The sequence below is a fragment of the Leucoraja erinacea genome, chromosome 16, assembly GCF_028641065.1.
Source record: "Leucoraja erinacea ecotype New England chromosome 16, Leri_hhj_1, whole genome shotgun sequence".
Classification (NCBI taxonomy): domain Eukaryota; kingdom Metazoa; phylum Chordata; class Chondrichthyes; order Rajiformes; family Rajidae; genus Leucoraja; species Leucoraja erinaceus.
In genome coordinates, this window is record NC_073392.1 from 1,333,900 (window position 1) to 1,356,776 (window position 22,877).

Consider the following 22,877-nt stretch of genomic DNA (forward strand, 5'->3'; position numbering starts at 1 on the left):
CCTGACACCTTAAAAATGGCAATTTTACACTGAATTCCACCGATTCACCACCCTCTGACTAAAGAAATTCCTTCTCACATCTTTTCTGAAGGTATGTTCTTTCATTCTGAAGCTGTGGCCTCTGGTCCTAGACTCTCCCACTAGTGGAAACATCCTCTCCACATCCACTCTATCCAAGCCTATCCAAGACTATTCGGTACATTTCAATGAGGTCTCCCCTCACCCTTCTCCAGTTCCAGCATTGATTTGTGTGGAACTCCAGCTAGAATCACTACTGCTTCTGTCCTCTAGAATAATTCTGACAACTGTCTTTTAAGGGACCATATAATTTATCATTCCTTGTGTAGGAAGGAACTACAGATGCTGGTTTAAACCGAAGATAGACACAAAAACGCTGGAGTAACTCAGCGGGACAGGCAGCATCTCTGGAGAGAAGGAATAAGGTCATAAGTGATAGGAGCAGAATTAGGCCACTCGTCCCATCTAATAGGTGACGTATTGGGTCGAGACCCTTGTGAAGAAGCGTCTCGACCCGAAAGGTCACCTATTCCTCGCTCCAGAGATGCTGTCTGACCCGCTGAGTTACTCCAGCATTCTGTGTCTATTATCATGAATTGAATAGGTCCCAGCGTCTGGAATGGGAAAATTCCGAAGAGTTTCTTCCCCTGTCGACTGTAGCCAAGGAAGACCAAGCAATGAGACAGAGTAGAGAAGGTTTGGTGTGTAGTTCTGGGAGTTATGTAACTTTTATCTGATGCTATGCCAGATGAGCTTGGTAACCAGCGTGTACAGTTATCCCTCAAGAACATCTTTAACCTTGTTGGTACATGTTAAATACTTTGAGAAGCAGCGCTTGTCAACACCAATAGCAGATACACTCATTGTCCTTTTATTGTTCTGTCACATTGCATCCTGTGGAGAGAAGGGAAAGGCTATGGTAAATATTTAATGGAACATAAAATGCATTATATATGAAAGATATATCAAAACTTCAATGTCAGCACAATACAAAAAAATCTGTTTTTCCTTTATTTTTGTGGCTTCAATAAAGTGAATCTTGCACAAATCATATCACAGTGGTTTGTTTGAAAGTAAAATCCCAAGTTGGCAGTTTGATAGGTTGCGACAATAGTGTTTAGTCAGGTAAACAAGTGTGATGTATCGTTCATTTCACTTCGGACATGAAGAAGAATCAGGAAGTTCCAAAGGTAAATCAGAGATCTTCTGCTGAGGAACGCATGGAAAATCCATGAATTATTCCATAAATGACAGGAGATTATGCAAGCTGTCATTTTGCTCCAGCCTGTAACAACTGCAATTATCTTTTTGCAAATGAATTCAATCTCGCCAATGATTAAACCTTTTTTTTATTTTTTATTGTAAATTAAATCAAATTCGTTGACATTTGAATGACTAGCAACCATAATAAAGACTGTAAATGTCAGAATGCATTGAAATTTCCATGGCAAATGATTATTCATTATAAGTTAATTGTAGTTCATCACAAAATGCTTGTCGCTGACATTTATAATGTAAACAGCTTCCGTAACCACTGCGCTAATTAATGTAAGGAGCATTCTAAGTAGGTATTCAGAGATCACATAATGCATGATAATTCCGTGAGATCTTGTGAAGAACATTTTCAATATCAGGTTAAATGAATTGTGCCGTTATTTGAAGGAGCTCCCCAAACCTCCAGGGGTTGCTCCACATGTCAGTGGAATCGCCGTGAGGTTATGTGTAACTTCATTTTCATTTGCACATGTTAAAATCCCACATCTAATACAGACATGCTCTGTTACTGCCACCTGGAGGAACTCAGCATAAACTCCACAGAACACCAACCAACCTTTGTGTCACAGAGTGATACAGCACGGAAACAGGCCCTTCAGCCCAACTTGCCCACACCGGCTAACATGTCCCAGCTACACTAGTCACAGAGTGATACAGCACGGAAACAGGCCCTTCAGCCCAACTTGCCCACACCGGCCAACGTGTCCGAGCTACACTAGTCACAGAGTGATACAGCACGGAAACAGGCCCTTCAGCCCAACTTGCCCACACCGGCCAACGTGTCCCAGCTACACTAGTCACAGAGTGATACAGCACGGAAACAGGCCCTTCAGCCCAACTTGCCCACACCGGCCAACGTGTCCCAGCTACACTAGTCCCACTTGCCTGCATTTGGTCCATATCCCTCCAAACCTGTCCTATCCTGTCTAACTGTTTCTTAAATGTTGCGATAGTCCCAGCCTCAACTACCTCCTCTGGCAGCTTGTTCCATACACCCACCACCCTTTGTGTGAAAAAGGTACCCCTCAGACTCAAATTAAATCTTTTCCACTTCACCTTAAACCTACTGTGTGTCCTCTGGTCCTCAATTCACCTACTCTGGGCAAGAGACTCTGTGCATCTAAGAGACTCTGTGCATAGATAAGCACACAATGCTGGAATAACTCAGTGGGACAGGCAGCATCTCAGGAGAAAAGGGATAGATTACATTTCGGGTCGGGTCTGAAGAAGGGTCCGGTGATTCGGTGTAAACCAGCATCTGCAGTTCCTTCGTGCACCAAACCCTAACCCTACATCTGAGTGGGCCAGTCAAGGTTGAAGCACGTTTGGGGAAATGAGTGACACGTTGGTCTTGTATCAATGAAGGGTGAGGCCAGTGGAAGGATCATGAGTTACTGTAATATTCACTGTGTTACCACTTTCCACAAAAGCCCACATTGCCACACAACCATTCCAATATTGCACATATCTGCCCAGAAATAGGCATACAAGGAACTGCAGATGCTGATTTACCAAAAAAAGACACAAAGTGCTGGAATATCTCTGTGGATCAGGCAGCGTCTCTGGTGGACATGGATAGGCGATGTTTTGATTCAGACTGAAGAAGAGGTCTGACACGACATGTCACCTATCCATGTTCTCCAGGGATGCTGCCTGACCCGCTGAGTTACTCCAGCACTCCGTGAAACGTCACCTATCCATGTTCTCCAGAGATGCTGCCTGACCCGCTGAGTTACTCCAGCACAAAAGCACACAAGTCCTTAGTTACTTCTGCATTTTGTGCCTTTTGTTGCCTAGAAATAGGGATTGTCGAGCCATTTATCTTTCTGGACTAATTATGCCAAGTGGCAGTTTGCCCAGAGTTAATCTCACAGCAAATATTTCTGTGTGAAATTGCATCAATTACAAATTTGATCAGAACACCTGATCATTCTCCCAACATCAGCCTGTACCTGCTGCATCTTTACCTTCTCTACTGCCCTTCTCTACCTCCTGCTGCATAAACATAAAGCTGTCAAGCAACTTGTTCATATCTTTCATCCATCCTCCATGTCAACCAGAGTATTGGACTTTCAGTGTCACCGCTAAATCACCCTGCAAAGAATATTTCTGCAAATAATTGCTGGATAAAACCATTTGCCACAACTGCAGATAGACATGCTTCGGAGTAACTGAAGAAGGGTCCTGCCCTGAAACATCACCCATCCTTTATCTCCAGAGATGCTGCTCGACCCACTGAGTCACTCCAGCACTTTGTGTCTATCTTTGGTATAAACCAGCATCCGCAGTTCTTTATTGCCACAACTGCAGGTGATGGTTTACCAAAAAAAGACACAATGTGCTGGAGTAACTCAGCGGGTCAGGCAGCATCTGTGGAGAACATGGATAGGTGACGTTTCAGAGTGCTGGAGTAACTCAGCGGGTCAGGCAGCATCTGTGGAGAACATGGATAGGTGACGTTTCACAGAGTGCTGGAGTAACTCAGCAGGTCAGGCAGCATCTGTGGAGAACATGGATAGGTGACGTTTTGTTGTTGACCTCTTCTTCAGTCTGAATCAAAACGTTGCCTATCCATGTCCACCAGAGATGCTGCCTGATCCACCGAGCTACTCCAGCACTTTGTGTCTTTTTTTGGTAAATCAGCATCTGCAGTTCCTTGTATACCTTTTTCTGGGCAGATATGTGCAATATTGGAATGGTTTTGTGGCAATGTGGACTTTTGTGGAAAGTGGTAACACAGTGAATATTACAGTAACTCATGATCCTTCCACTGGCTTCAGCAGCTCTGGAGAACATGGATAGGTGATGTTTTGGGACGGGACCCTTCTTCAGACCCAAATTATGAGAAGTTGCAGAGCAGGTTTATCTGGAGGGACCTTTGGTGTATGGAGGCGGGTCATGTCAGTTCCCTTGTAAGGGCTATTTATGAAGTGCTGCCATCACTGCAGAAGCTCAAACAATGAGTATGTGGGGACCCGGCGTGTCCCTTGTGTTCAGACGTGCCAACGTTGAGGCATATTTTGTCAGGATGTAGGACTAGTCTTTCTCAGGGTCGGTATACTTGGCGGCATAACCAGGTCTTGAAGTGTATAGCTGCAGCCATGTTCTCCATAGTTGGCCTTTATAACAAGAGGAATCGAATATAGGAGCAAATAGGTCCTGCAGTTTGCAGAAGAGGGAAGTTTGTCGACCGGTATGAGTCAGGCCAGTTACGGGGAGCCAATGATGCGGGTAGATTTAGGAGGAAAGCTTGTTGTTCAGCAGGAAATAATGACTTCTAGTTTGAGACCTGATATGGTGTTATGGTCAGTTAGTCAGTGAACTTAGTGGATGAGGCTTATGATAGGAAAAAGCTTAGATATGTAGAGTTGGCAGCAGCAGTTGAGCAGCGATGATTGAATTGAATAACCTTTAATAATCCTTTACAGGAAATTACAGTGCCACAACAGCTTCAAAACAGACATAACACCACACATTTCAACAGATATCTTCAATACATAATAAGTTAAAATTTTTGTGCATTATAAAACCTTATAGCAGCTGGTATACAAGACTTCCTATGTCTCTCCGTTTTGCACATTGGTGCAATCAGTCTCTGACTGAAGATGCTGCACTTGATCACCTTCAGGGCGTGGAGTGGGTGAGTGGGGTTGGTCATTATGGACAGCTAGAGTACATCTGGTAAAGACGGGTTGTGGAGGTTTCATAGCGAGATCGACCACATCGCTATTTGGAGAGCTCGGAATTCACGGACAGAGTTTGCGTCAGGCCGCAAAGCAGATGTCAGAAGCAGCAGAGCAAGGCAGTAGGTGGATTTGGTGAAGAAGAAATAATGTCAGTTGGGGACAGACAGGAAACGTTTGACATGCAGTATATGTATTTCTTTGTAATTTTTGTTTTTTGTTTTTTTGTTTTGTTTTTTGTTTATTTTATTAGAAGTTAATACAGCACAAAACAGTACAGTGGAACCTAATTTTAGGTGCCAACTATGTAATACCGTAATCCATTCTATGTACAACCTCTAGTTTTATGTTATGAGAAGGAAGTAAGCAAGACAAGAAAAAGAAAACAATAGAAAGAGGAAAAAGTGGAAAAATAGATGGTAGAGAGTAGAAAAACGTGAAGTGTGTCTATAAAAAATAAAAAAGGAAGAGAGAAAGTGAAAAGTAAAAATAGAAGAGAAGGCCCCTTAAAAGAGAATTTTTCAAATCTGTATTCGGAGATGTAGATCTATCCGCGTCATGAACTGAAATCAGCAATCTTTACGGTACCGCTGCATCACATGATTCCAAAAAGTCGATGAAAGGAGACCAACTTCTTTGTGATTGTCGTCTGGTCTTATGCAAGGGTGAGATTTGTGATATTGCAAGCTTCATGATGGGCTAGGATTAGTGGAAGAATGGATACAGGTGTTTGGCATTTGTTAGTGTGAGCTACTTGGCTGCAGCTAACTTTATTTAGTGGATACTGGCAGCATAAAAACATAGAAACATAGAAAATAGGTGCGGGAGGAGGTCATTCGGCCCTTCCAGCCAGCACCACCATTCATTGTGATCATGGCTGATCGTCCCCTATCAATAACCCGTGCCTGCCTTCACCCCATATCCCTTGACTCCACTAGACCCTAGAGCTCGATCTAACTCTCTCTTAAATCCATCCAGTGACTTGGCCTCCACTGCCCTCAGTGGCAGGGAATTCCATAAATTCACAACTCTCTGGGTGAAAAAGTTTTTTCTCACCTCAGTCCTAAATGACCTCCCCTTCATTCTAAAACTGTGGGCCCTGGTTCTGGACTTGCCCAACATTGGGAACATTTTTCCTGCATCATAGGTGGTGAGATTGTTCTGGGATGGCAGAACCAACTGTTGATCCTTCCTGAGGTGTCGTGGGCCTAACTCAATGAACCACCAATGGAGGGAGGTGCCCACTTGATAACCCCAGTGATATACTGGCATCTACAGGATTAGGGTTTTTTTTAAAGAGAATTAATATGTAGGTAGCTGGGTTTTTTTTCTGCATATCGAGTCATTTGTAAGTTGGTGTATTTAGTTAGATAATAGTTTAGTTTAAAGACAATAGGTGCAGGAGTAGGCCATTCGGCCCTTCGAGCCAACACCACCATTCACTGTGATCATGGCTGATCATCCACAATCAGTACCCTATTCCTGCCTTCTCCCCTTATCCCCTGACTGCTATCTTTAAGAGCTCTATCTAATACTCTCTTGAAAGCATCCAGATAATTGGCCTCCACTGCCTTCTGAGGCAGAGAATTGCACAGATTCACAACTGTCTGGGTGAAAAAGTTTTTCCTCATCTCTGTTCTAAATGGTCTACTCCTTATTGTTAAACTGTGGCCCTGTTTCTGGACTCCCCCAACATCGGGAACATGTTTCCTGACTAGTGTTTCCAAACCCTTAATAACCTTACATGTTTCAATAAGATATCCTCTCATCCTTCTAAACTCCAGAGTATACAAGCCCAGTCGCTCCATTCACTCAGCATATTACAGTCCCGCCATCCCGGGAATTAACCTCGTGAACCTACGCTGCACTCCCTCAATAGCAAGAATGTCCTTCCTCAAATTTGGAGACCAAAACCGCGCACAATACTCCAGGTATGGTCTCACTAAGGCCCTGTACAACTGCAGAAGGACCTCTTTGCTCCTATACTCAACTCTTCTTGTTATGAAGGCCAACATGCCATTAGCTTTCTTCACTGCCTGCTGTACCTGCATGCTTACTTTCAGTGACTGATGTACAAGGACCTCCAGATCTTGTTCTACTTTTCCGAACTTGACATCATTCAGATAATAATATGCCTTCCTGTTCTTGCCACCAAAGTGGATAACCTCATATTTATCCACATTAAACTGCATCTGCCCACTCACCCAAACCTGCATCCTCATAGCATCCTCATTACAGTTCACGCTTCCACCCAGCTTTGTGTCATCTTTAATTTGCTAATGTTACTTTTAATCTCTTCATCTACTAAATAATTAATGTATCTTGTAATTAACTATGTTTTGCTCTGTTTTCTTAGTTGAGTGCTTATTCAGGAGTTATAGCACAAGTACTTGGTGTTTTAATTGTAATTTTACTAGAAAACATGCTGTGCAGAATGTGATTTGCTTTAAACTTTCTTCATCTTGTGTATGGCGTGCATAGCCTAAAGTTGTCGGACAACTTGTGCTTCAAACTTTGAAGCAACCTTTTAAATCTAAGATACATTAATGGTATTTAAGAGGCTTTTGAATCGGCAACGTGCAAGGAATGGAGGGGTGGTGTAGAGGCAGATGAAATTAGTATAACTTGGCCCTGTGTTTGGCATGGACATTATGGGCCGAAGGGCCTGTTCCTGTGCTGTTCTATGTTGTATGTTGTAAATCTCCCTCTCATGTGGTTTCCTGTATGTTCTCCAGTTTAACGGCACAGGGCAAGGGAGCAGCTGTAGCCAGGCCATCATGCTGGTTACCGACGGAGCTGTGGACACGTATGACACGGTATTTGCAAAGTACAACTGGCCTGATCGAAAGGTAGGCTGCAAAACGTGATGATAAATGTTCACCCTCCTTCCCCCAGACGCTGAACCTTTAAACACTACAACCTCAAACAAGCTCTGAACTACATAGACTATTAGTGTACCATTATTGTTTGTCTTTTTGTGCGCGCACCTGTGTGTATGTATATATGATCCATATACAGGCGTATTTGTCATTATGTGTATAAATACACTTTTTTCTCTCGTTTATTATAATGTTTCCAGTGTACTGTCTGCACATTCTGCTGCGATTGTTCTATCTGGGACATATGACAATAAAACACTTGGCAACCTTTAATTAATGGTCATCCAACTACCGACGTGTAGGAAGGAACTGCAGATGCTGGTTTACACTGAAGAGAGACACAAACTGCCGGAGTAACTCAGCTGGACAGGCAGCATCTGTGGAGAGAAGGAACGGGTGACATTTCAGGTCAAGATCCTTTATTCCCAGCTTCGCTTTTTCATCCTACAAACCGGGCGGTTTCCTTTATCATTGTTACTTTTATGCATATCCATTGTTCTTTATCTGTCCACATCACCATCTATATCTCTCATTTCCCTTATCCCTAACCAGTCTGAAGAAAGGTCTCGACCCGAAACATCACCCATTCCTTCTCTCCAGAGATGCTGCCTGTCCCGATGAGTTACTCCAGCACTTTATGTCTATTTAAAAACCAACATTGTACTTGAAAGATTAAAGATGGCGTGTAAATCGTGGCGACCAGAGGTCTCCTGTCTTGCGCTCTTATACATAATATGATTGTGCCTAATACACAGTAGATTTGTCACTGAATGCAAAGAAAGAATTTCACTGTACTTGTGTTCAGGTGCCAATGTAGGCCCATTGGACCATTCACATGTATCAATAAACCCAGACCCATCTCACTCCTGTGGACGCTAAGAAGTTTATAACATATTGAATGTATTGTATTTAATGATTATATATTATTTGTGTGAGCACTGTGTTTACAGACATGTTCTTCCTATCGAGTCCACGTGACAAGATTAGATATTGTTCAGCCTGAGCTGAGCACACTTGCCAGCATCTTCATTGTAGACCGTGAGACCGGGTGCTTGGCATTGGTTTTCCAGTTGAGGGCATTTCAGCAGGTGTTCCATGGTTTGTGGTTCAGTATCACAGGTGACATGGTTGGAGTTATATCCCCACTTGTTGCGAGCCACCTTGGCTCTGCAATCGGTTGAGGCATTTCTATCTGGCCCAACTTGTGTCCGCACCAGGAGGGAGTTGCTCACTTGCCGTTAGTCTCATGGTAGTTGAGTGAGGTGGAGGGATATTCTATTGCCCCATACCAAGACGTGCTTGACTTGTTGTAATGCCAGCCTCAAGAGGACTCACGCTGTTAAGAACACTTTTCCTCGAATTTAAACTTAACAGATTTGTTCAGCTGCTGCAAGCAAGAATATCCGTTGTCAGTATATATGACAATTAAACGCTCTCTCTCAACTCTTGATTTCAAGGCACTATTCCAAAGCTGCCTCTAGGAAAATTATTCACACTGACCGAGCCAATATTTTTTCCAGAATTACCATTTCAAAAGCAGATAATTTGATTGCCGTCAGATGTGTGAGTTTGTTGTGTACAAATCAGCTTCTGTATTGTGTAGGAAGGAACTGCAGATGCTGGTTTAAACCGAAGATAGACACAAAGAGCTGGAGTAACTCAGCAGGACAGGCAGCATCTCTGGAGAGAAGGAATGGGTGACGTTTTGGGTCGAGACTCTTCTTCAGACGTCATGCATTCCTTCTCTCCAGAGATATTGCAATATTTGTTCTTCATGATTTTTCAGTGCAGGTGTCAGAGGTTATGGAGAGAAGGAAGGAGAATGGGGTTGGGGGGGAGAGATAGATCAGACATGATTGAATGGCAGTGTAGACTTGATGGGCCGAATGGCTTAACTTATGACCTTATGGTACATAAACATCTCTCTTAACCATTAAAAATCTTCTTGGGTTTGCTGGTAATTATGTTAGCATTGTGTAAGTGTTGCCTGATTTTGGGTCGGGTCGCTTTTTTAGAAGGGGGTGGGGAGAAAGTCAGATAGGAGAGGTCAGGATTGGACAAAGCCCGACGAGTGATAGGTGGATACAGGTGAGGGGGGGTTGATTTGATTGGCAGAGTCGGGGGGCGAGTGAGCGAGGGTCTCTCAGGGCTTTCTGCAGAGAGAGGAGGAAAACTTCTTCAAAGTAGCGATATTCTTTGCAGAACATGGGAGGTGACGTCTCGGTTTGGAAGTCTGAAGAAGGGTTCTGACCCTAAATGTCACCCCTTCCTTCTCTCCGGAGATGCTGCCTGTCCCGCTGAGTTACTCCAGCATTCTATGTCTTACTTTGGTATAAACCAGCATCTGCAGTTCCTTCGAAGTAGCGATACCCTGTGCAGTCAGATAGAGATGCAAGGCAGATGAATCAAAATTAAACGTGCTGGAAGAACTCGGCTATGTTCATTGAGGTTTATTGTAACTATTTGAATTGCCCCTGCTTGTATCAATATATTTACCCCACTGAACGCTTAAAAAAACAAAACAATGTACATGAATTATCTCTAAATTACAGTCAAATGGACCGTCAGCATAAGGATCCGTTCGTGGGCAGGGTGCAGCTTGCGACTGTGTTGTTATATGTGATTGAACCATTTCATTATAATACTACAAATGGGATATTTTCCATTGTCGTGCGTGGGATCAAATTGTCTTTTGTAGTCCGCATAATTGAAGCCTTGTCGAGCCCTGAACGTGGAGATGCTCAAAGAGTTTGTGAAGGAAGGTGGAACTAATTTCCTGCACTCCTTGTTACAATCTCAACCCATTGTTCTGCTGGTGGTAAAATAAATGCATTTGCACTTGCTTTGAAAGGGCAGCTTTAAGCATTGTTTAAAGTGAAGACTACTTCATAAAGCAAATGCTGCAATCATTGTGTGCCCTGACATTCACAATCAATGGCAGCAGAGAAATAGGCAGTCAAACATCTTTACATCCATTCAGGAGACCTGAGAGGTTGATTAGTTCTCGATCAAGTGCCAGACGTTATGGAGGGTGATTTAGTCACGTTCAGTAAACACACTACCAGATGTTGGGATAAGGAAAAGATGGTCAATACTGGCAGATGAAAGAAAGACAGAGTAAAGCTGGAGTAACTCAGTGGGTCAGGCAGCATCTGTGGAGAACATGGATAGGTGACGTTTCACAGAGTGCTGGAGTAACTCAGTGGGTCAGGCAGCACCTGTGGAGAACATGGATAGGTGACGTTTCACAGAGTGCTGGAGTAACTCAGCGGGTCAGGCAGCACCTGTGGAGAACATGGATAGGTGACGTTTTGGGTTGGGACCTTTCTTCAGACCAGGGGGTTTGTCTGCTGTTGTTTACATTGCAGTTTGAAAGGCTGTAGAAATCCTGCCCCAATCTGACACTGCAGCTTGAAGGCTCAGTTTTGTACATTTTCTTGGTAAAAGCCGTCGTTTGTAAATTCAATGCTTTGCTTTCTTGATCCAGCCATAATTAACAATTGAATATTTACATCCTTGCTTTAATTTGATGGCACCTCAAAATTGCAGCAAATTTTGAACCACAATTTATTGTTTAGTTTAGTTTAGAGAAACAGCGCGGAAACAGGACCTACGGCCCACCGAGTCGGCATCGGCCAGCGATCACCCCGTACACTACCACCATCCTACACGCTCTAGGGACAATTTACAATTTTTACGAAGCCAATTAATCTACAAACCTGCACGTCTTTGGAGTGTGGGAGGAAACCAGACCACCCGGAGAAATCCCACGCAGGTCACAGGGAGAACGTGCAAACTCTGTACAGATAGTACCTGAGGTCTGGATGGAACCCGTGTCTCCGCCGCTGTGAGGCAGCAGCTCTACCCGCTGCACCACCGTGCTGTCCTATTGTCAGGGCGGTTCACTGTCAAACTGCTCCTGTAATTCCTGACTCTTTGATGTGAGGAAGGGTCTCAACCCGAAACGTCGCCCATTCCTTCTCTCCAGAGATGCTGCCTGTCCCGCTGAGTTACTCCAGCATCTTGCGTCAACCCTCCTTGACATGTCCTTTACACACAAAAGCTCCACTGATGACCACTGTGGAAACACATTAACATGCTCCATTAACACTAACACACAAATTAATGCATAAATTAGTTGTAAGCTGAGTACAAACAGAATCTTTGATGCTGGGCTGGATGTGTGTGAGAGAGGACTTTCCCCCCCCCCCCCCCCTGGAGACAGAAACAATTATTTCAAAAGCAAAGTCACTAATTAACCTATATTTAATTCAACATTGTTAATCACTTATCCTACACGGTGCATTGTGTAGAATCGACAGTCTCTGTGGGCTGAGTAGTTTTGCTTCTATGGGGAGGGATGGAAGAGGAAGAAAGGAGGACCATTAGGGCGGCATGGCAGTAGAGTCGCTGCCTCACAGCACCAGAGACCCAGGTTCAATCCTGACTATGGGTGCGGTCTGTACGGAGTTTGTATGTTCTCTCCGTGACCTGCTTGGGTTTTCTTCAGTTGCTCCAGTTTCCTCCCACACTCCAGACGTGTAGGGTTGTAGGTTAATTGGCCTTGGTAAGATTGTAAATTGTGCCTCGTGTGTAGGATAGTGCTAGTGTGCGGAGTGATCGCTGGTCGGCACAGTCTCAATGGACCGAAGGGCCTGTTTCCATACTGTATCTCTAAAGTAAAAGAAATGTGTAGGAAGGAACTGCAGATGCTGGTTTAAACCGAAGATAGACGCAAAATACTGGAGTAACTCAGCGGGACAGGCAGCATCTCTGGAGAGAATGAGTGGGTGATGTTTCGGGTCGAGACCCTTCTTCAGATCCCTCTTCAACTACCTGCTATTTTCAACAGCATCATTCACAGGGAAGGTGTGTATCTTCAGAGTAAGTCCGAAGAAGAGTCTCAGCCCGAAACGTCACCCATTCCTTCTCTCCAGAGATGCTGAGTTACTCCAGCATTTTGTGTATATCTAAAGTTGAAGTAATTGGGACTAGATGTGGAATATATTCTGCTTGCTCACGGGTGTTTCGTGAAAGCACACTGTGGCACTGTCTTACAAAATAAAAAAAGGCCTTTCACTTATGCAATGCAAGGAGTCATTTTTTAAATCGTGTCAGAAATATGTGTAAAGATTGGAATTTGCGTTTCTTCATGACGGCGCTATAACTCTGTGCATTGAGCTGTGCACTGATTATAGGTTGAGCACTCTCCAATTACAAAGCCACCCAATTGGTGACTGTACACTCACAGGGTACTGCAGAGGCTGGAACGTTGAGAAAACTACAATGTGCTGGAGGAACTCAACATGTCAGGCAGCATCTGTGGAGGGTTACTGGTGTGTTTTTATTCTGAAGAGCGTCCCGACCCGAAACCTCACCTCTCAATGTTCTCCAGAGATGCTGCCTGACCCACTGAGTTACTCCAGCACTCTGTGTCTTTGTCTGTGGAGGGAATGGATGGATGAGGTTTTGGGTCTAGAAACCTTCTTCAGACATATTTCCTGCTGTAAATACGCCCACAACACAAAAATAATGTTGCCTGTCACCTAGAGCTGAAGTTCTCCTGAATGGAGAGAGTAAACCTGAGATAGACACAGAGTGCTGGAGTAACTCAGCGGGTCAGTCAGGCAGCATCTGTGGAGAACACGGACAGGTGATGTGTTGGGTCGAGACCTTTCTTCAGACAGTAAACCTGATGTGTTTTGAGGTTTGTTCTGGAGAGTGATTGTGCCTGGGGGTAATTCAGTGCTCAATCTCCCTGCTGCAGGACAAGAGCAGGAGATGCCGGTGAACACCACCAACAGGTCAATACCCTCCAAATCGACACGCCATCCTGACTTGGAAATGCATTGCTGTTCCTTCACCACCCCCAACGTCATGGACACGGCTCCTGCTCCCCACACCTTCTCATCCCTGGGCTGCCTCCTACATTCCCCTTCATTCCCAATCCTGTCTTTTACTTTAGTTTACAGATACAGTGTGGAAACATGCCCTTCGGCCCACCTAGTCCACACCAACTAGTGGTCCCCCTGTACACTAGCACTATCCTACACACTAGGGGCATTTTACAGAAGCCAATTAACCTACAAACCTGCACATCTTTGGAATGTGGGAGACAATAGACAATAGACAATAGGTGCAGGAGGAGGCCATTCGGCCCTTCGAGCCAGCACCAGCATTCAATGTGATCATGGCTGATCATCCACAATCAGTACCCCGTTCCTGCCTTCTCCCCATATCCCCTGACTCCGCTATCTTTAAGAGCCCTATCTAGCTCTCTCTTGAAAGTATCCAGCGAACTAACCTCCACCGCCCTCTGAGACAGAGAATTCCATAGACTCACAACTCTCTGTGTGTAAAAGTGTTTTCCTCATCTCCGTTCTAAATTGCTTACCCCTTATCCTTAAACTGTGGCCCCTGGTTCTGGACTCCCCAACATCGGGAACATGTTTCCTGCCTCTAGCGTGTCTAAACCCTTAAATTTTTTATCTGTTTCAATAAATTCCCCTCTCATCCTTCTAAACTCCAAGAGTATACAAGCCCAGGCGCTCCATTCTTTTATGACTATCATATGACAGTCCCGCCATCCCAGAAATTAACCTCGTGAACCTATGCTGCACTCCCTCAATAGCAAGAATGTCCTTCCTCAAATTTGGAGACCAAAACTGCACACAATACTCCAGGTGTGGTCTCACTAGGGCCCTGTACAACTTCAGAAGGACCTCTTTGCTCCTATACTCAACTCCTCTTGTTATGAAGGAAACTGGAGCGCCTGCACCGTTGCAGGAAGAATGTGCAAACTCCGTACAGATAGCACCCGAGGTCAGGATCGAACCCGCATCTCTGGCGCTGTGAGGCAGCGGTTCTACCCACTGCGCCACCCTGATAGGTGCCTGGAATGTGCAGCTTGGGGTGGTGGTGGAGGCAGATATGATAGTGGTGTTTCAGAGGCTTTTAGACAGACACATGGATGTGCAGGGAATGGATGGGTATGGATCACCTGCAGGCAGAGGAGACTATCTTGACGTTTAACTAGTTGAGCACGTACATTGTGGGCCAAAGGGCCTGTTCCTGTGCTGTACTGCTGTGTGTTAATCATGCGTGTGTATTTGTGCAGCCCTCGTTCTTGCACCTCCAGCCCCAGTGGTAAACATTTAAGAGTTGACTCTTACAGTTTATTGGTATATGTTTTTTCCATGGCATACATTGAACATGGGGTTTTCTCAGTTTATAATCAACGTGTTGAGATAAAAGGGTGATATCCTTCATGACTAATGTTTGTTTCATGGTGCAGTTCATGGACTTTACAGAGTGCTCAGCTCTGATAATGGTCTCTGTGGCACTTTATTCCCTAATAAATCACCGAGCCATTTCACAGCTCTTCCCCACGGTAATGATTCCTTCTGTTGCAATTTCCACTTCACACACACAAATAATGAGCAGAGCTGTCCCATCTGGCAGTGCGGTATGATGCAGTTCCCCCAGTCTCAGCTCTGCAGGGGAGCAGATTGTTCAGGCTTGACGAAGGTCAGCCTGCTGCCAGGGACAATGATCACTCTCGCTGCTCCACACTGACACCATCTAATGAAGTCCTTTATCAACTCTCATCATTGAAATTGCCTTTATTAGTTGCATTGTCACTTCCTTCCACTTTTCCAAACCTTTCCTGCCGTTCATTCCTTTGCACTTCCTCCCACAAGTTGGCTTTCAGTTGAGTTTATTGTCACGTGTACCGAGGTACAATGAAAAGCTTTTGTTGCGTGATAACCAACATACATTCATTCGCTACTTTATATCATAGTTTTCAATGCCCATATAATCTCCCCTTCACAAAAAGAATCGGTACAATTCTTGATCAAGTCTTTCATTTGTGTTTTGTTTTTTAAATAATTAATTCCCTTTAATTCTCAGTATATGGAAGCTGCTTTTGCTGATCTTAGATTGATTTCAAAATTATTTTTGTATTATTTGGCCAAATGCATATATTAATTCTCAGTATGTGGAAACTGTCTGATAATATTATTTGATAATTTGTTAACATTAGTTTGATTTCAGAATTATTTTTCATATAGATTATACAGTATTGTATTATTTAGACACATGCATAAGTATTCTCTTTAATTCTCAGTCCATATAATCTGTCTATTATTAGTTTGATTTCAGGTTTATTTTTCATACAGATTATATTGTATTTAGACAAATGCATAAGTATTCTCTTTAATTCTCAGTACTTAGAGGCAATCTTTGATAATCTTTGATAATCTTTGATCGTCTTAGATCGCTCAGTCTGAAGAAGAGTCTCGACCCAAAACATCACCCGATCCTTCTCTCCGAGCATTACTCCAGCATTTTGTGTCTATCTTTGATAATATTAGTTTGATTTCAGATTTCCGTATAGATTATACAGTATTGTATTATTCAGCCACATGCATCAGTATTCTCTCTAATTCTCAGTGCATAGAAGCTGTCTTCGATAATATTAGTTTGATTCCAGAATTATTTTTCAAGGAGGTTATTTGTGTTGTCCAGACAGTTACATATGCATTAGTTTGCGAGATTGTATAATGGCTTTTCTGTCACACGCCAGTGACCGTTGTAATCACAAACGGCTCCATATGTACCCCAGGAATAGCTGCTGTGTTCCCCATGAAGCCGCCTTGTCTCACCGAACGGTACATTGTGCAGGCAGCTCACTGCTCACCGCCCAGCCGAGTCCGTACATTGCCATGGTGAAAGGGATGGAGGGATAACAAAACAAGACTGCAGCTGTTCTGTTCATTTAGTTTAGTTTAGAGATGCAGCACGGAAACAGGCCTTTGGCCCACCGAGTCTGTGCCGACCATCGATCCCCGCACATTAACACTATCCTACACACACTAGGGACAATTTACACTTACACCAAGAAAATCAACCATACAAACGTGTATGTCTTTGGAGTGTGGGAGGAAACCAAAGATCTCAGAGAAAACCCACGCAGGTCACGGGGCTAACGTACAAACTCCGTACAGACAGCGCCCGTAGTCAGGATGGAACCCGGGAGACAAAAGCTAGGCAGCGTGGCAATAGGCGGTGGAAGTACTGCACAGAGCTGCCACCTCAACTCCCTCCATTCAAGAGATTATTCCTTCCACTGCTTCATGCATCCTTCATTTTAGGCATCTTCCAGACGTTATGGAAGCAAAGAGTTGTGCAATTAATACATATCTTTAAGTTGAAAATTGCTAGAAGATAGACACAAAAAGCTGGAGTAAGTCAGCGGGTCAGGCAGCATCTCTGGAGAACATGGATAGGTGCCGGTTCGGGTTGAGACCCTTCTTTAGAAAATAGCAGGTGTTTGTCTGAAATTTAAAAAGTTGATTTAGTCATACAGCACAGAACCTGGCCCAAGCTGGCCATACTCACATTGATTTCAACAGGGCTTGTATACACAAACAGGGATGTAATGCTGAGGCTCTATAAGGTGCTGGTCAGGCCGCATTTGGAATATTGTGAGCAATTTTGGGCACCATATCTGAGGAAGGATGTGTTGGCTCTGGAGAGGGTCCAGAGGAGGTTTACAAGAATGATCCCAGGAATGAGTGGGTTAACCTATGATGAGTGTTTGTCGGCACTGGGGTTTAGAAGAATGGGAGCTCATTGAAACATACAGGATAGTTAAAGGCCTGGATAGAGTGGATGTGGAGAGGGTGTTACCACTAATGGGGGACTCTAGGACCAGAGGTCACAGCCCCAGAATGAGGGGGCGTTCTTTTAGGAAGGAGATGATGAGAAATGTCTTTAGTCAGAGGATGGTGAATCTGTGGAATTCATTGCCACAGAAGGCTGTGGAGGCCACAAGTCAGTGGATATTTTTAAGACAGAGATAGATAGATTCTTGATTAGTTTGGGTATCAGAGGTAGGCGGTAGGCGGCGCGACTCTCGTCAGCAGCGGCCTCTGCAGTCTGTCCGCGTTTTATTATTTTTTGTCTATGTTTTTATGTAGTTTTTGTTATTTTTTTGGGGGGGGTGTGTGGGGGGGGGGTGGGGGTGGGGGTGGGACGGGGGGGGGGACTTTTTAAATCTCTCCCTGCACGGGAGACCCGACCTTTTCCCGTCGGGTTTCCATTATCGTTGGGGCTGCAACGAGGAGCGGCCTCCAACAGGAAGAGACCTAACCTACTCACCGTCGCCGTCGCGGAGCTGGCCGAGTCCGGAGCGGGTGGAGCGGTGGAGGAGCGCTGCTGCTGCTGCTGCTGCGGCCTGACCGGAGAGTCGGAGGCTTCAACGGCAGGTCTGTGGACGGTGGCACCGGGAGCCCGCGGGTCCCTGGAGGGAGACCGCTTTTCAGGGCTCTCGCAACGGCGACTTCCCCCGCCCGAGTTGCGGGGTCGAAGAGCTCCTGGAGCGGGGCCTGACATCACCGCCCCGCGCGGCTTGGAATGGCCGCGGGACTCTGCGAGCGCACGCCGGGGGCTCTAACACCAAGACCCGGTGTGCGACCTCGCACCACCCGGCGTGGCTTTAATGGCCGCGGGACAATCGCCATCGCCAGCCGGGGGCTTTGACTTTGACTCTGACATGGGGGGGGGAGGGGGGAGAGTGCAGTGGAGAGATAAGTTTATTTGGCCTTCCATCACAGCGATGTGATGGATGTTTATGTAAATTATGTTGTGTCTGGGGTCTATTTGTTTGTAATGTATGGCTGCAGAAACGGCATTTCGTTTGGACCTCAAGGGGTCCAAATGACAATTAAATGTATCTTGTATCTTGTATCTTGTATCTTGTAGGTTATGGGGAGAAGGCAGGAGAATGGGGTTAGGAAGGAGAGACGTGAGCCATGACCTTCTCCCCGTGACCTGCCTGGGTTTTCTCTGGGTGCTCTGATTTCCCCCCCACACTCCAAAGAAGTACAGGTTTGTAGGTTAATTAGCTTGGTTTTAATGTAAATTGTCCCTAGTGTATGTAGGACAGTGTTAGTGGGCGGGGATCGCTGGTTGTTGCCGACTCGGTGGGCCGAAGGTCCTGTTTTCGCGCTGTATCGCTAAACTAAAACTAAGTTCAGTAAAGATCTCACTCTGCAGAGGTACAATTGTACCCAAGTACAAGAGTGTAGATGTTGTCGACCACACTGGAGCCATGGACATACTGGATGATGGTGTGGTGGTGACACAGGGCCTGTCCCACTTGGCTGTCATTTACACGACAGGCCGGTAGTGACTGACGCGCGTCATCATGCGTCCGCACAGCCGTCTGGAGCGTGTGACGTCATTTGAAGATAGATACAAAATGCTGGAGTAACTCAGCGGGACCGGCAGCATCTCTGGAGAGAAGGAATGGATGATGTTTCGGGTTGAGACCCTTCTTCAGTCTGAAGAAACGTCACCCATTGCTTCTCTCCAGAGATGCTGCCGGTCCCGCTACTCCAGCATTTTGTGTCTATCTGCAATTGTCTTGTCCCCGCTCTGGGAGTAGAAGTGGGGGCGGATCCGGTCCGCAACGGCCGTGAGCCCCAGGCCAAGTTCGACGATAGTTTGCCTGCTTCTGCTGCTGTTGGAGGTGAGACGTTGCGTCGCGCCAGGGTCTTGGGCCTGTCCCACTTTGGCCGTCAGTTACGCGACAGGCCGTTGGCATGCGGAGATTTTGTGCAGCACGAAGTCCACACTCCATGCGCCCATCACACGCTGCCCACGTGCTACCCACACGCTACCCACACGTTAGCAGGTCGCGTAAATGGCGTGCGAATGACGGCCAAGTGGGACAGGCCCTTTAGCTCTCCATTTGAGACAGGAGATATGCTGATGGTATCTAGGGATATGTTCGTGAAGTTAGCTTCATTGGAGTTACCAGTGATGTTGGAGTTACAACCAATTTGGAAACATTTCTTTATTAACAGCCAAGACTGCTGTCATAAAATGATGGCCAGCACAGAAACAGGCCCTTCGGCCCAACTTGTCATGCCGACCAAGATGCCCCATCTACATTAGTCCCGCCTTTACCCCTATTCCTCTAAATCTTTCCTGTCCTTGTACCTGTCCAAGTGTCTTTTAAATGTTGTTATAGTACCTGCTTCAACTACCTCCTCTGGCAGCTTATTACATATAACCACCATCCGCTGTGTGAAATCCATATTAAATCTTTCCCCTCTCACCTCATACCTATGTTCTGTGGTTTTTGATTCCCCTAACCTGGGTAAAAGACTATCTATCTATTCCCCTCATGATGTTGTACAACTCTATCAGCCTCCTGCACTGTGTCCGATAGGTACAGAAATTCTGATTAAATGAACATCAAATAGTTTGAAGTAGTAAATGGGTAAAATATTTCATTTGTGGGGTGTGTCGGAAGGAACTGCAGATGATGGTTTAATCTGAATATAGACATAAAATGCCGGAGTAACTCAGCGGGGCAGGCAGCATCTCTGGAGAGAAGGAATGGGTGACATTTTGGGTCGAGCCTCTTCTTCACTGACTACAATTATTTCTTTTATTTCATTTCTCTGGTTGGACTAGCATGCTACTCTGACTAGTTTGACCTTAAAAAAGGACGGTTTTGTGCTTTGTATTTTGTAGATAAGTAAGGAAACAATTAGCCTATTGTCATTTCCCAGGGTCAGTATGTGTTTATGTATTCAAAGAAATCTAAACGGAAAGCTGAACATCTGTGTTCCCTGAAAGCATTTGCAGTGGCAACAGATGCAAACACATTTCTGGATGCGGTGCACGTTGTATCTGCCAATTGAAAAACCCAGGCAGCTGGAATATTTTGGGCATTTATTAATTTGGGGAAATTGTGATGTGAGCCAGGATGAAATGCTGCTGGATTCCACTCTGCGTGACTGATCCATCTAGAACACAGCCCTCCACCTTCTCCCAAGGGCGGCTTCACACGTTAATACCCTAAAGTATGCAGATTCTATTTATTGGCAATTTGGAACGGGTTAATTAAAGCATTTATATTTTTCCGCTTGTACCAAATTGATGATGAAGGTTAAAATTAGGCCTCTGGAGCTTTCCCTTTTGCTCATTTGCAGGTGTAACACAGATAATCGTTCACAATTAGTTACTGCCACACTATTTAGGGAACAGCTATTCCCCCGGATTGTAGAGTCCGGCAGTCACACAGCATGGAAAGGGGTGGAAGATTGCAACCTTCACGTTTCGACTCATGCAATCAACAACGCGCACAAACTGAAGATCAAATAGAACAAGTTGTCCAACAACTTTAGGCTGTGCATGCCACACAAAAGAAGAAGAAGACAGCACGGAATCTGGCCCTTCGGCCCAATGCACCCATGCCCACCAAGATGTACCATACGATGCGTCATAAAAACACAAGATGCACAAAACACAAAATACATGAAATTAAAGTGATGATGTGGAAAGGCTTGGGGATGTGCAAAGATTGGGGGGTGGGGAGTCTGTCTCAGTTTAGCCCACGACAGAAGGGGGAGGAGTTGTACAGTTTGATAGCCACAGGGAAGACGGATCTCTCTCTCCTGTGGCGTTCTGTGCTGCATCTAAGCTCGTCCCATTTGTCTACGTTTGGCCCCTTTCCCTCTGCACCTTTTCTATCGATGTACCTGTCCAAATTAAAATCATGAGAGGAATAGATAGGGTAGATGCACAGAGTCTCTTGCCCAGGGTAGGGGAATCGAGGACCAGAGGTTTAAGGTGAAGGGGTAAATTTTTCATAGAAATCTGAGAGGTAACATTTGCACACAAAGGGCAGTGGGTGTATGGAACGAGCTGCCGGAGGAAGTAATTGAGGCTGGGACTATCCCAACGTTTTAAGAAACAGTTAGACAGGTACGTGGATAGGACAGGTTTGGAGGGATATGGACCAAGCGCAGGCAGGTGGGACTAGTGTAATTGGGACATGTTGATCAATGCGGGCACGTTGGGCTGAAGGGCCTGTTTCCTCACTGTATCACTCTATGACTCTAAATACTGCTACAGCCCCAGCCTCAACCACTTCCTCTGGCAGCTTGTTCCATACACCCACCACCCTCTGAGTGAAACATTTGCATTGTTTGACAAAGATCAGACTGCAGCCAGCATGTGTTAAATAACATTTCCTTCTGAAACATGAAGTCGCAACACGGAGTAGGTTCGTATAATGATAGGAGCAGAATTAGGCCATTTGGACCATCAAGTCTACTCTGCCCTTCAATCATGTCTGATCTATCTCTCCGCATTCTCCCCATAACCCCTGACACCTGTACTATTCAAGAATCTATCTATCTCTGCTTTAAAAATATCCATTGACTTGGCCTCCACAGCCTTCTGTGGCAAAGAATTCCACATTCACCACCCTGTGACTAAAGAAATCCCCTTTTATCTCCTTCCTAAAGGAATGTCCTTTAATTCTGAGGCTATGACCTCTAATCCTACACTAGTGGAAACATCCTCTCCACATCCACTCTATCCAAGCCTGTTCGATGGGCCGAATGGCTTAATTCTGCTCCTATGCTGTAGGAGCTAGACCTGAGGGCGTAGGTTGCTGGACTTGGCCTCCTGTAGGATGTGAGAGAAACCAACACTTCCCTTATCTACTCCTGGGCCCTAGGTGGAAGTGAGACTGCTTCGACCTGCACAACCTGGCTCCTCATTCCATGGTCCATGTCAATGAGATCAAAGCCTATCTGATGTCAAAGCAGACTCCCAATGCCTATCTGCCTGCTTACATTCATGTTGGAGGCAGGAGTTGGAGACCTAATGGAAGAGGTCTAAGCTAGATGGTACCAATAGATTTCATCTCGTGAAGCAGACTCACAAAGGTTACCTTATCAACATGTTTCAGAAGCATCAGATCCCTATCTACACATGCATTGCTGGCACAGAGGCTGAAGGTCTCTCACCCAGAACAGACCTGGCTACAGGTCCTTACCCCAACGTCGCAACCCATAGATTTAGCTCTTAGGGCTAACGGAATCAAGGGATATAGGGAGAAAGCAGGAACGTGGTACTGATTTTGGATGATCAGCCATGATCATATTGAATGGCGGTGCTGGCTGGAAGGACCGAACGGCCTAGTACACCTATT

General features: G+C 45.2%; 1 protein-coding gene across 3 annotated transcripts in view; it reads left to right on the forward strand.

Annotated features, from left to right (window-relative positions):
- The window catches only part of cacna2d3a (calcium channel, voltage-dependent, alpha 2/delta subunit 3a), a 412,076-nt gene that overhangs the window by 210,966 nt on the left and 178,233 nt on the right, over positions 1 to 22,877 (forward strand). For all 3 annotated transcript variants that reach the window (XM_055647516.1, XM_055647518.1, XM_055647517.1), the window contains exon 11: positions 7,712 to 7,825. In XM_055647516.1, the coding sequence (XP_055503491.1) occupies positions 7,712 to 7,825 (114 nt within the window). The remainder of the gene's footprint in view (positions 1 to 7,711; positions 7,826 to 22,877) is intronic.